At 41.8% G+C, this 12,930-nt stretch overlaps 1 protein-coding gene across 2 annotated transcripts; it reads left to right on the forward strand.

The window, feature by feature from the left end:
- The first annotated feature begins 38 nt into the window (after positions 1–38).
- GJA10 (gap junction protein alpha 10) lies at positions 39–10,841 on the forward strand. 2 transcript variants are annotated; one of them, XM_080998487.1, is made up of 3 exons: positions 39–689; positions 3,276–3,332; positions 4,852–6,704. In XM_080998487.1, exon 3 carries the CDS (start codon positions 4,862–4,864, stop codon positions 6,428–6,430), a length of 1,569 nt encoding a protein of 522 aa, XP_080854613.1. In that variant the 5' UTR covers positions 39–689; positions 3,276–3,332; positions 4,852–4,861; the 3' UTR covers positions 6,431–6,704. The 2 variants fall into 2 exon arrangements, with proteins under 2 accessions (XP_080854613.1, XP_080854614.1); XM_080998488.1 differs by lacking the exon at positions 39–689 and adding an exon at positions 10,119–10,841 and having other exon boundaries at positions 2,522–3,332; positions 4,852–6,385.
- Positions 10,842–12,930: the final 2,089 nt, after the last annotated feature.

The raw sequence follows: 12,930 nt of genomic DNA on the forward strand, positions 1-12,930 counted from the left end.
ACTTCTGTAAATACCTGTACAGATTCTCTAATGTGTAAAATATTGTTCTTTACCTGAACATTTTTGATTACATAAAACAAGTTTTATTTTGTATCTACTAAATACTGCACACCATTAAAACCCCAAACTTTGTAAAATGAATGCACTTAATATTCATTAAACATTGACTTGAAGTGTTTTTATAACGTGTTGCTGTATTCCCCCCCCCCCTTTCAGTACAGGGTATGATACCTTATATTACATAAAGGGTAACATATGTCATAATATTCCAGTGCCAAGCCCAGCACTTGTACTATGTTCCACTGAAATTGAAATCATGGAGGCTTGCTTCGAGTGAGGGTTCTCTGATCTAGCGAGAGCAGTCTTCATCAAGATTCGCCTCTGCTAGGTCTCACATGCAGAAAATGGGCGTTCATCAGAGAGAAGCCATGTCCAGCATGTGCGCACGGCTGCATGCACGCTTATTGGTCGGTGCTTCCCGACAATCTAACCTATCCTTATCACCACTAGTGCCATTCCCACTACTCTCTCCAGCACCAGAGAACCACTGAGGATAAGAATCATTTCTGCCTAATTTGTATTGCCAGATGGTGTATTGAGGCAGGGAGATAGTGGCATGGCTAAGCACATTTGATGAGTTAATGGCAAAGGCTGGGATTTCCTATCTCCTAGCTACTATACTAGACCAGGTAAATAATGGATAAATATGTGTGCATGGTGCTTCATTTGTGATTTTTTTCCAGTGTACCTTGCTCAATCTAACCAGCTCTATTTAGAGAACACTTAAGTGGCATCAGGTTCTCTTTGTGAAGGACAGTCGGTGGTTACTTCAAGTATTATACATATTTCCACCAAGAATGCCTTGCAGCAAATTGTCATTTACCACAGAAGTAGTTCTTCAATCATCAAGCGCCAAAATAAAGTTACGTGGTTTAAGAACTGGTGAATGGTGATGTTGAAAACTGCAACATTAACAAACCTGTGGGGAAACGGTTTTTTCTCTCTCTCCCAGAAGACATCATTTCTTAAAATTGCTGTACCTCAGTGACAGCACTTCAAAGGGAAACTCCGGTGTGAAATTGATGAAGTAGAATTTAGCAACAAACAATTCTATTCATTTTAGGCTAGCCTTTGCCAACCCTGGTGCCCTCCAGATGTTTTGGGCTTCCAATTCGATCACCTTTTCCTCCCTGTTGCCATTTTTTGTCAGAATCACAGTGAGCAAGGAAAGGGTTACACTTCCCCAAAATCCAATTCAAAACTCAGTTCCCCTCCCCACCGTACTTTTTTTTAAAAAGACCTCAACATGTTACAGGTGACAGACATATATTGCATGTGTAGTTAAGCTGTGTGTATATGTTTACCAACGAAGGAGGATACTTCATCTGACAAAGCGCTCTAGTCAATGAAATCTTATGCCGCTATAAGTCTGTTAGTCTTCAGTGCTGTAGATGGGTTTAAGGGCTCCAGTAGCTTCTCATTGTCGGATAATAATTTCTGGAGATGAAGTTTAATCTACAGCCTGCTTATCTAGAATAATCCCAGGAAGTCATTCGAGACTGTACCAGAAGTGAGTATTCATATCTCTCTTTTCCCTAAACCTCACTGAATTGCAATCAGACATAGAGCGGATCCTCAAAATATTATGCAGCTGCAAACACCGTTGAAGTGAATTGAGGGTTAACTGGAATCCTATGGCCATCATAGGCAGAGGTTGCCAAGTACCTAAGGCTATAGTTATACAAACAGCAATTCCACAAGCAGAAGACTTCAATATGCTTTCTCTTTCTGCTTCATGTCATACAATAAATGGCCACACAATTAACATAGCTGACTTCATAGCCCTGCTTCTTTTCATTAATTAATATTGTTGCACAGAATGAGGAGACTTTGGGATGGGAGTGGGGAAAACACAAAAGTGCTTATTACAGTTTTCTTTGATTTATCGTATTTCTATGCTGCTTTTCATTCAAATAAATCCCAAAGCGGCTAACAAATAATAAATAACAGTTATGAGAATAAAATGTAATGGAACACCACAGATACAGAAAAATCATAAAAAATTAACTGCTACTACTACTACTACTACTACTACTACTACTAATAATAATAATAATTGCATATGCCGCCCATCTGACTGGGTTGCCCCAGCCACTCTGGGCGGCTTCCAACAAACTATAAAACCACAGTAAAACACCAAACATTAAAAGCTTCCCTATACAGGGCTGCCTTCAGGTGTCTTCTAAAAGACAGATAGATGTTTATTTCCTTTACATCTGACAGGAGGGCATTCCATAGGCGGACTCAACTACCGAGAAGGCAATTACAATACAACAATTGCAATCTATAGTATAAAACATATTAAAAGCAGCAATTAAAAAAAACAACACACAAAGCCACAATTACAGCAAAAGACATATGATTACCAAATCAATATGGCACTTATAATTTATAGAACAAAATTAACAGAATAACAACTAAAAATATAAGTTAAGTAAGCTCTGTTAAGTTCACACACAAACTCTCTCCATGTCCCCATGATTTGTAATCTTTCTATTCAATTCATTAAAATACACATAACGTCTGTCTTTAAGCCAGCTCAGCCAGATGTTTGCCTTCCATTGTAGAAGAGGAAAGGAGATGAAGGCCATATAAGCATAAATGCTATAGCAATGCCAACCAAAACGAAACACAACATCCGTGAAATTCGATTCCTCATAGCAAATTTTAAACCCAGTTTATTCTGGTGTCTCATTCAACCCCTCCCCTTGAGTGCTGTTCTAACCCGTCTGTCCCACTAGGCAATAGACTATGAAATCGGACATGACCGATTGATCACCAGGCATTGATTCTCATGAAAACTAATGGAATGTAAAGAAAACGTAAGAAGCCAGATCCGTGTGAAGAGGCTGTTTGTTCATTTTAAAAAATAAACTCATTTACCAGTTGGCTCAGCAATAAAGGCTAACATATTTGGGTTCAAACGAAATTAGCAGTGGCCTTACAGAGTAACGAAGTATGTGTGAAGCCTTGGGGGTGATTTGGTAGGACTAAAATAATTGCAGGATAATTCTGGCTGAAGGCACTGTCCTCTTGTCAGCCAGTCGATCAAACTCTGCCTGCGTACTTCAGATTCGTTTATTCTGTCAGCTACAGAACTATGAATTCTAGTCACCGTGTCAACTGTAAACTGTCTTAAGAGTTTGCTCTAAAAAAAAGGAAAAGGAAACACTAAGTTTCTAAATGATGCTTTCTGGCTGTATACTCATTTTCAGGTTCTGATATGTTTATAATACTTGAAGAGGCTTATGAGCAAGAGAATTACTATTAAGGTAAGCAGCCAAATAATATCTGAACTTATTTCAAAGGCAAATATATGTAGGTGATTACATAGTTCTTATTTTTATTATTTGGTTTTTAAATGACTGCTTAGGTTCTGTTACGATTTTGCCATGTTTAAATAATATTTCCTTTTTTTAACCTTATCCATTTTTCTAATCTAAACTTTGCACCTGATTATATAAACCAGATGGGTGCTAAAACCATGAGGAAAAAGGAAGGTAACTGAAAAGTTGCAGCAGGTAGAACAGATTTTACATCTGTCCGTCACAGCATTTCTTAACAAGGAAGTCTCATTGGGATCTTATGTGTTTATAATTATGTTCCTGGTTGAAACTTAAGTTAGAATCAAAGGAAAGGGTGTGTACAGGCATTTGTGTGGCTATTTTGTGGGTGGGGAATGGTGGCCTGCTTATGAGCACAGGTGGTCCAGCATCTATGCACTATGTGTATAGCTATAGTGTATAACTATGGTGTATAACTTACACAATTTGCTACCACAGAATGGGTATATGGGCATTAGTTTAGATGAGCTATAGGGGACCTGTGGGCCATTCAGACTTTGCAGGACTACAAGTCCCATAATCCCCTACTATTGGCAATAGTGTCTGGGGATGATGGCAGCTGGAGTCCAACATCTGGAAAGCCACAGGTTCCCCATCCCTGCTTTAGGTGTCTTTAAAGTGGGATTAGGCAAATTTGTGAAACCAGGATAGAACCTGATACATAGGGCAGCATACCTGTTGGTAATAGGTGCTGGGGATAGGCAACAGTTGATGCCTGTGACCTTCATGCCCTGCTTGTAAGCTTTCAAAAACAAACAAACAAACAAACAAACCCAAAAGCAATTTGATAAAGAATGTGGGGCTATATGCATTTTTAGTCAAACAAGTCAGGTTTGTTCTTACGTTCTTTATTCATCTCCAAAATTCTCGGCTGATAGGTGGCACCCCTCAAACGTTCAGTCTACCAGATGCAACTTTTTATTGATATTTTGAGATGGGGTTGAATTTGTCCGAGTTTAGAAAACCAGGTGACAGGGAAAGGCAGAGGGAGGGAGAGAGAGAGAGAGAGAGAGAGAGAGAGAGAGAGAGAGAGAGAGAGACAGACTAGCTGTTCCTATTATTATTTGAAGCCTGAAGGTCTTCAACGGTGAAGATCGCATAAGAAAGAAAATAATGCAATAAATAGTAATGCCCAAGAGGATCCTTTAGGTTGGTGGATGGGGACTTGTAGCTATCCAAATGTTATTCAACTCCCTTCAGTCCCAGTCAGCATGGTCAATGATCAGGAATGTTATAGTTCAGCAATATATGGTGGGCCATAGGGTTCCCAACTCACAACAGTAAACACAGCAAATCTCATTTGATCATCCTATTTCAGTCAGTGCCAGCTGTGTCAAAAGGAATTAGGAACAATTTTAGATAAAAATATGATCAAGCGCCAATGCCCATAGAACCGAACTGTAGTTTGGTATTTCATCGTTTAACACTGCATTGTTATTTGTTTCAGGGATGAACCCATGACTATGGGGGACTGGAACTTGCTGGGCAGCATTCTAGAAGAAGTACACATCCATTCTACCATAGTGGGCAAAATCTGGCTCACCATCCTTTTCATATTTCGAATGCTAGTTCTTGGTGTTGCAGCTGAAGATGTCTGGGATGATGAGCAAGCAGAGTTCATTTGCAACACAGAGCAGCCTGGCTGCAGCAATATCTGCTATGACAAAGCTTTTCCCATCTCCCTGATCCGTTACTGGGTGCTACAGGTAATCTTTGTTTCATCTCCTTCCCTCGTTTATATGGGTCATGCCCTTTACAGACTACGGGCCCTTGAGAAAGAGAGGCAGCGGAAGAAAGCTCACCTCAAAGCACAGCTGGAAGAGATCGAGCTTATATTGGAAGAACACAGGAGAATAGAGAGGGAACTGAGGAAGTTGGAAGAACAAAAGAAAGTAAACAAGGCACCCTTGCAAGGGGCCTTGCTGTGGACCTACATCCTGCATATCCTGACGCGGTCAGTCTTAGAAGTGGGTTTTATGGTGGGTCAGTATCTTTTATATGGGTTTCAAATGTATCCACTTTATAAATGCACTCGCCCACCATGTCCTAACACTGTGGATTGTTTTGTATCTAGACCAACAGAGAAAACTATCTTCATGGTTTTCATGCACAGTATTGCAGCAGTTTCTCTCTTTCTGAATGTTTTAGAGATTGTCCACTTGGGGGTAAAGAAGATTAAAAAGACCCTTTGTGGGACACTCAAGGAGGAGCTTGTAGCCACTGATAATGACATTAACTTTTCCAAAAAAAATTCAGTGATACAGCAGATTTGCATCATGTCTAACTTGTCTCCCCAAGGCAGTTTTAAATTTATGCCAGACCAGCAAGTTGGGCTGCCAGCTTACTTGGCTCCTGAGGAAGGATTCACACCTGCTGAACAAAACCAGAACCCAATAAACGCAGAACAACAATGGTGCAGCAACCAGAGAAGCAGGCCAAATCAGCACCAGGGTCAACTCCACCACCTCTGCAGACATCTAGAACATCCTAATGAGTGTGATCAGCACCACCGACAGCTCCCCAGGCACCTCCAAAATCTCATGGGTCAGCGGCATGACTATCAACAACAGAATGAGTCTTCCAGCAGTGAGGATGTCCAGAAGCCATCACAGCAGGGCACCAACAGCTATCGAAAGAATGAACAGCATCCTCTAGAACATTCCAAGAATCCTCAACATGGTCCTAAACCTTGCATTATCTCCAGTCATATGGACAGCCCTCAAGGCATTCTTCGAAAGCATAGCCGGGCACTCAGCTGCAAGGACTTAGGAACTGATCACTGTGACTCTCCAGACAGCGGGCGTCATCAGAACCGCAAGTCTAGCTTTTTGTCCAGGGTGTTGTCAGAAAGCCAGCTGGACACAGACTCAGACACCTCAGACTCACGGAATGGTTCTGGCTCAGATGCCAAACACAGAGATGATAGCAGTCTTCCGAACACACCACCACTTCCTTCCGCAATGGGACGCAGAATGTCAATGGCAAGTAGACCCAAGCGACCTTCCTTCTATACCCTGCTAGTGTGAGTTATCGCTCCTTAGCATAGCGCTAGCTTAGGTCTTGGGCTTTACTGGTTCGTTCAGAATTGTGATCAAATAGAGCGGAAAATAATTTTGAGCTCTTTCATACCAAGTTAAGTCTTTGAGAAATATAACTGTTGCAGCAGAAAGGCATTTTAAAAACAAAACAAAATGAAAGGCATCAGACACTATGAATCTTATGGGGGGGGGGGAATTGGGAATGGGGGAGGTGCATACAATCAAATAGTGTTGCCACTGCTATCAATGTTAATATTAATGTAAAGACTTCCACACATGAACAAACAGGGTAAACAGTATTTCCTTGAATCCTCCTTGAAGCATACTTTACCCTATTTTTCAGTTTGGGAACTGAGGTTAAGGGCACCATGAAGGGTACATTATCTCCACAGCTGAGTAGGATTTTAAACTCTATTTTTCAGCAGTTATGAGGATGTGCCATCAAATCACAGATCAGCTATAAACTCACAAGGTGGTCTAAGATAAGCCAAAGACCTCTTAGACTCAGCTCCAACCTTTGATATGGGTATCAGAACACTGGTCTAACAAAGCATTCTGAGGCTTGAAACCTCTTAGCCCCTCTGCTATATACATGGCTTCCATTGTGTCCTGCTCACAGTGACCCGTCTTGTGTGTGCACACCCTCTAGGGGACAGGAGGGTCCATTATCCCAGCAGGTGAATGTGATCAAGGGTATGTATGTATCTCAGAATTCCTCCCCAAACCATGATGCCACAATGTTATGTAGACACCATGCAGATCAATCAGCTGAGTGACCTTTACAGTCATATCAAGTGAATGTGACCTATGCAGTTAGAAATTGTACAGTAATAAAATATGAGTGTGGGTGCATTTCCAAGCAGAGATTTTCTGCTCCTTTATGAGCTAAACAAGAATTAACTGAGACTGGTCTCTTATCATGCGGTGATGCAGGCTTGCCTTCTTCTAACCTGTTCAATTGTCAGGATTCTGCCTCCATACTAATTTTGGCTGGTAATTGCTTCCAACTGGTAGTTTGAGCTAAGCATTACCACGGTCCTGCAACCATTCCAATTCAGAGAAAGGCTCAGTGTACGATAACACTTGTTTTCCTAAGAAGCATAGGCTCATCTGCCGCATAGTTAGGCGATGCTACCTGAGAGGTTCTTATGTGGCTGCCATGTGGTACTTTGTGAGTTTCACTTTAAATGCCTGGACAGAACCCAGAAAGAGGACAAGAGGTCATGGCTCACCACACATTCATTAGACTGCCTGCATGTTCCATGACCATAGGCACTGCTCCCTCTACATCATAGACAGGAAACTTATGCCCTACCCATATTCAACTCCCATCAGCCCCAGCCAGCATGGCCAGGATCTAGAGCAGGTGTGGGGGAACCTATGACCCTCCAAATTCCCAGCCTCAGCATGAATGTTCTATGGCAATAATGCCAAAGGGCCAATGGGAATCGTAGTTCATCAACATATCTATGAATATCTAGAAAAATCTGGAGGGCTAATGGTTCCTCACACCTGATCTAGTAGGCTACAGGTGCTCCACCCCTGCTCTAGGCTCCCTTTCTACCTCTGCACTGACAATGGGGTGGGTCAGAGCTTTAGCTGCCCATCTCATTCCTACCCTCAAAACTGTTTACTATAAAGATGCTTTATGTGGGGCTGCCTTGTTTCTGGTCTGGAAGCTGTAACTTCCAGCGGCCAGACTGCTCATGGGAGAAAGCTACATGTTACTCTTGCTGAGAGAGCCGCACAGGTTGCCAGCTTGCTGCTGGACCAGGTTCAAGGTTATTGTGTTAGTTCACAAAGCCCTACAGAACTAGGGTCTAAAGTACCTTAAAAACCACTTGGTTCCTTAAATATTCCACTGCCAAGGGGGAATTTGGGTAGCCCTTCATGCCCGTCAGGTTTGGTCAGCCTTTCCCAGGCACCAAGCTTTCAGTGTTGCAGCCCCTACCCTGAGAAACTCCTTGCCAATGGAAGTCCCTCAGGACATCTTTGCTTCCTTTTAGATGTTGAAACCTGTACTGTTCAGACGGGCCTTTGGAACTTGGATTTTGTTGTTTTTAACTAACCAGTTTTATTGATATGCTATTATAGTAGCTTATGTTTGATATGCTATTATAGTAGCTTATGTTTCCACACTGCACGCCACCTTGTTGTTTTTCTATCAAAGTGTGGTTTATAAATATATATATATTTAAATGGTTTAATGAAACAAACCAGGTTCAAACCTGGCTCACGCCACCCAGCCAGCATGACTGATGGTCAGGGTCAGATGATGGGTAGTTGTAGTCCAACAACACCTGGAAGGCATCTGTAGTTTAAATTAATCAGAGCTCCAAGTTCAGATGTAAGGGGGAACTCACACTAGCAGATGCTTCCACTGTGACAGGACATCTTAAACAAGTAAGTTGGCTCACTTTCAGAGATTGGATATTGGGCCTTGTGGGCTGCTACATTCTTATATTTCTGAGAAAATATTATTTGTTTGCACTACTTACTATGCTGTTCAGCTGTTGACTGAGCTCTGCTGTTTAGGCAACAAGTGTTTATGTGGTTGAACAGGACCCAAGAAGTCCTGGGCAATTGATTTTCCTCTCCCAATTGAATTGTTAAAAGCCATGACATGTACAGCTCCATTTGCTGGATTGGTTGAAGCAGCAGCATTGACCAGCACAGCAACTGAAATGTGGCTTTGTTGCTTAGAGAATGGGGCAGACAGAGCAAAGCTAGTCCTGTCCTGCTACTCAGAAACACCCTGAGTGACAAGAGATTGAGGGCAGACAAAGGGAAGTACTTTGACACAAATTCAGAAATGGCCACTAGCTTAGATCACTTTTTAAAGGGATCCTATAAATTCATGGAGGACAGATCTGTTATATCAGAAATGTGAAACCATTTGCATCCCCTGCCCCAAGGCACTGTTGAACCACAACCCCCATGATCCTTAACCATTTTGCGATGGTAGCTGCAGCTGATGCGCCACCACTTCCACATCTTCTGGAGCAGGGGTCAGCAAACTTTTCCAGCAGGGGACTGGTCCACTGTCCCTCAGGACCTTGTGGGGGGCCGGACTAGATTTTGGGGGGGGGGAATGAACAAATTCCTATGCCCCACAAATAACCCAGAGATACATTTTAAATAAAAGCACACATTCTACTCAAGTAAAAATACGCTGATTCCTGAACCTCCGCGGGCCGGATTTAGAAGGCGATTGGGCTGTATCTGGCCCCCAGGCCTTAGTTTGCCTACCCATGATCTGGAGGGCTACAGCTTCTCCACCACTCTCATATTCTGAGGCAATAGATGACTGGAAAGTATTTGTTGGGGGCCAAACAGCAGGACAGAAGTACTGCTTGTGACTGGACTAGGCTGACCTTGGTTTAATCCAGCAGGGTGGTTGTTGTGCTTTTAAGATGAAGCACTGAGCTGGTGTGGCTGACCTGCATCCCTCAATATATTGTTGGACTCTAGCTCCCATCAGTCTCAGCATAACCAATGGTTTGAGATGATGGGAACATCCAGAGGGAAACAGATTTGTCACTCCTTCACTAAACTGTAAGCAAAACAGGTAAGTTAAAACTAAAATAATCTATAAATCTATTGAGAATGAACATTTCACTGAACCTTCTTTCTTCTTCTACAAGCCAAGTCAGTTTCTTTCTCTTTTCTCTTTCAGAATGTGCTACTAGAACTATCATCTATCATGAAAAAATAATGCTTGCTTAGCAGCACTACCAAAGCACAGCAGCAAATCCCGAAACCTGAAATATGAAGGTTAAAAGCAGTTCTCTCCCTTCCTCCTAGACCCTAGCAAATATGCTGCTTCAAGGTGGACAGCTATGGATACGGAATCTGTTATTTCTGACTGACACATGCATCTTGGCAGCTGCACGTGTGACCCAAAAGCCTCTTTCAAAACGCTCCCATTTCCTCTCATGTGCAACAACTAGGAGCTGTTTAGTGTGTCCAGCTGCTACAAAACAGCATTCTTTTGTTCCTAGGAGAAGACTATGGGGGAGATACGCATCTTGATTTGTAGGACTGCCACATAGCTATCCAGCAGGAGCCCCGGTACACAACTTCAAGGCTGTTGAGATACAAAACATCTGCAAGGGTGGGATTGGCAGACGAGACTGCTTTCTGAAAGGCTCTCTTCCCTGCCCACCTCTGTACGCCCCAGGAATCAATGAATAAAAGATGAAAGCAGCATGCAGTAAGTTTTTAGTTCAATGCTGCAGGTTAACAAAGAAGTCTGAATCCATCACGAAGATGCACAGCTACCTCCCTCCCCAGACCTTTGGCACGCTGAATCTTATGATCTTGAAGGAATTGTCAGCATTACCTTGTTACTTGCCTGTTTCTCCAAATGTTAATAAACACGGGCTGAAAGCTTTTTTAAAAAAACAAAACATGACATAGCCTACCCCTGTTTTATTCCTTTAGCATAAAAGGGGACTAAAACAACAGCTTAAACTGTTTCTACATTGTCTTTGTCCAGACAGTTCTACTTGCTGCTGCTTATGGAAAGGTTGGGTTTTTAACAACAAAAGAATAATAACGTCTCTTTCTGACTACTGCTGTTCCTGCCCTATATAGCACATAGGAAGTAAGGGTAGCCTTGCCGTAGAAAAGATACCAGTCCTGAAGGGGAAACTGTTCATTATCTGGGTGTTTTCTCTCTCTCCTCTTGTTCTTAAATAGGGCAGAGATGTCTGAGCACACAGATAGACTTAATGGAGGGGATAATAGATTCAAAAAATGGTAGGGAATAACTGCAAGGTCAAAAATGAATAGGCCAGACTGTTTCCAGCTATGTGTGGCAGCAAGGGAAAGATTATCGAGTTCACAACAGGGATGCACAACTCCCAAGGGTCACTTCAGTGCTTTTAACTAACTCAAGAGGCCCTCATTGCTATATCCTATGTGAAAAGCATTTCTGATACAAATTTAATAGTTCTTTCTTTCTTTCTTTCTTTCTTTCTTTCTTTCTTTCGTCATTGATTTCTTTTTCTCATACAGCACATACTCTCTTTATGAAATCCATTCCATCTTTTCAGTCTCACTCAAACACAAAAATCATACAGAGTAAAAACCAACCCTTACCCCTTTGGGACAGAAAGAAAAAACCAGCCCTAGAAACCACAATAGATAAACGTTCAAACAGGCAACTGCAATATGGAACAAGTGAGTTTCTTCTTCTGTTCCAGTTGTAATGGTGCTCCAATCAACCCTCCTCAAGAATGCACAATTGCTTCAAGCTGCACACTTAAATGTTAGGTTGAATAGGAAACATTAACTAAAGGATAAAGAAAGACATGGTGGGGAAGACCCACTTCCATGTTTTTCACAAGCTTTTAGTGTTTTCTTTACTAGTAAATGAAGATTTTTCTAAAAGATACCATGCCCAAGGAATACAGCAAGATAAATCACAAACTACGGTAAACAACTCTGTATTTAGTTTACAAAACCTAATTGACAATAATGTACAGCATGTCAACACATTCTATTACATGAGATCTTAAATAATATATACAATGCCAAAGTAATAATGACATGCGCAACTCAGTATTTCAAAGCCGAGCAGTCCAAATATTCCTGAAATAAGTCCATGTGAGCAACTCTCTAAATGCATTTAAGCTACCTGAAGGTGGCTCACTTATGTATATTGCTTTATGAATGTTAAGAAGACCCCCATGTGAGAAAACGCTCATCAAAAGCTCAGACAGAACCTTCATAGTAGCTCACATGACCTTGGATACAATGCTTTATAACAGAGGCAGTTCATTTGTTCGGCTGCACGCCACTGAGGGCTGAACATGAATGTGTGATTCCATTAAAATTCACCTTAAAAGTAAGCTAAGATCATGCAAAGGTGAATTCTGCCCATGATAAAAGCCTGTGGCACCTACACCGATCTTGCTACCTGAAGTGCAAATGAAGACCAACAGTGAGCCAGTATGGAAAATGGCAGAATGCCTAATCCCTACATAATGCTACATTTAGATGTAGTCTTGCAGTTTATTTAAGATCTGGTATCTAACAGCACAATCGTGACCATGTCTATTCAGAAGTTGTTGCTGGCATCCATTTGTCTTGAGAGACAATGGGGTATGCCTCCGGAGGTGAAGTCACAGGTAAGAGCTAAGTGCAGGGTGAGGATCAAAGGAAGACAAACTACCACAGAAGGAGCACAACGCGTTCCTCCACCAATGGAACTATGCCTCCCCTAACACCCTATATACCCCAGAAGTAATTTCTATTGAATTTACTGGGGCTTACTCCCAGGTAAACGGGATTAGGACTGCTGCCTTAGCCACCTTTCAGATTTGCTTGCTTTTCAATGAACGTAACATTAAATTCAGAGGCAGAGATCTACAATACGTAATGATATGTCTTTATTTCATCAACAGAAATGGTGTCTAGACAAAATTCAGTTAACACTATCAATTCAAATGAATGGAAAGGGTTTTCTTTTTCTTTGCACGATA

Source organism: Podarcis pityusensis (assembly GCF_964106645.2).
Source record: "Podarcis pityusensis genome assembly, chromosome: 3".
In the NCBI taxonomy this organism is placed as follows: Eukaryota; Metazoa; Chordata; class Lepidosauria; order Squamata; family Lacertidae; genus Podarcis; species Podarcis pityusensis.

What these genes read in the sequence shown, in the direction of transcription:
- GJA10 (XM_080998487.1), top strand. Translation starts at nt 4,862, where the DNA reads ATGACTATGGGGGACTGGAACTTGCTGGGCAGCATTCTAGAAGAAGTA.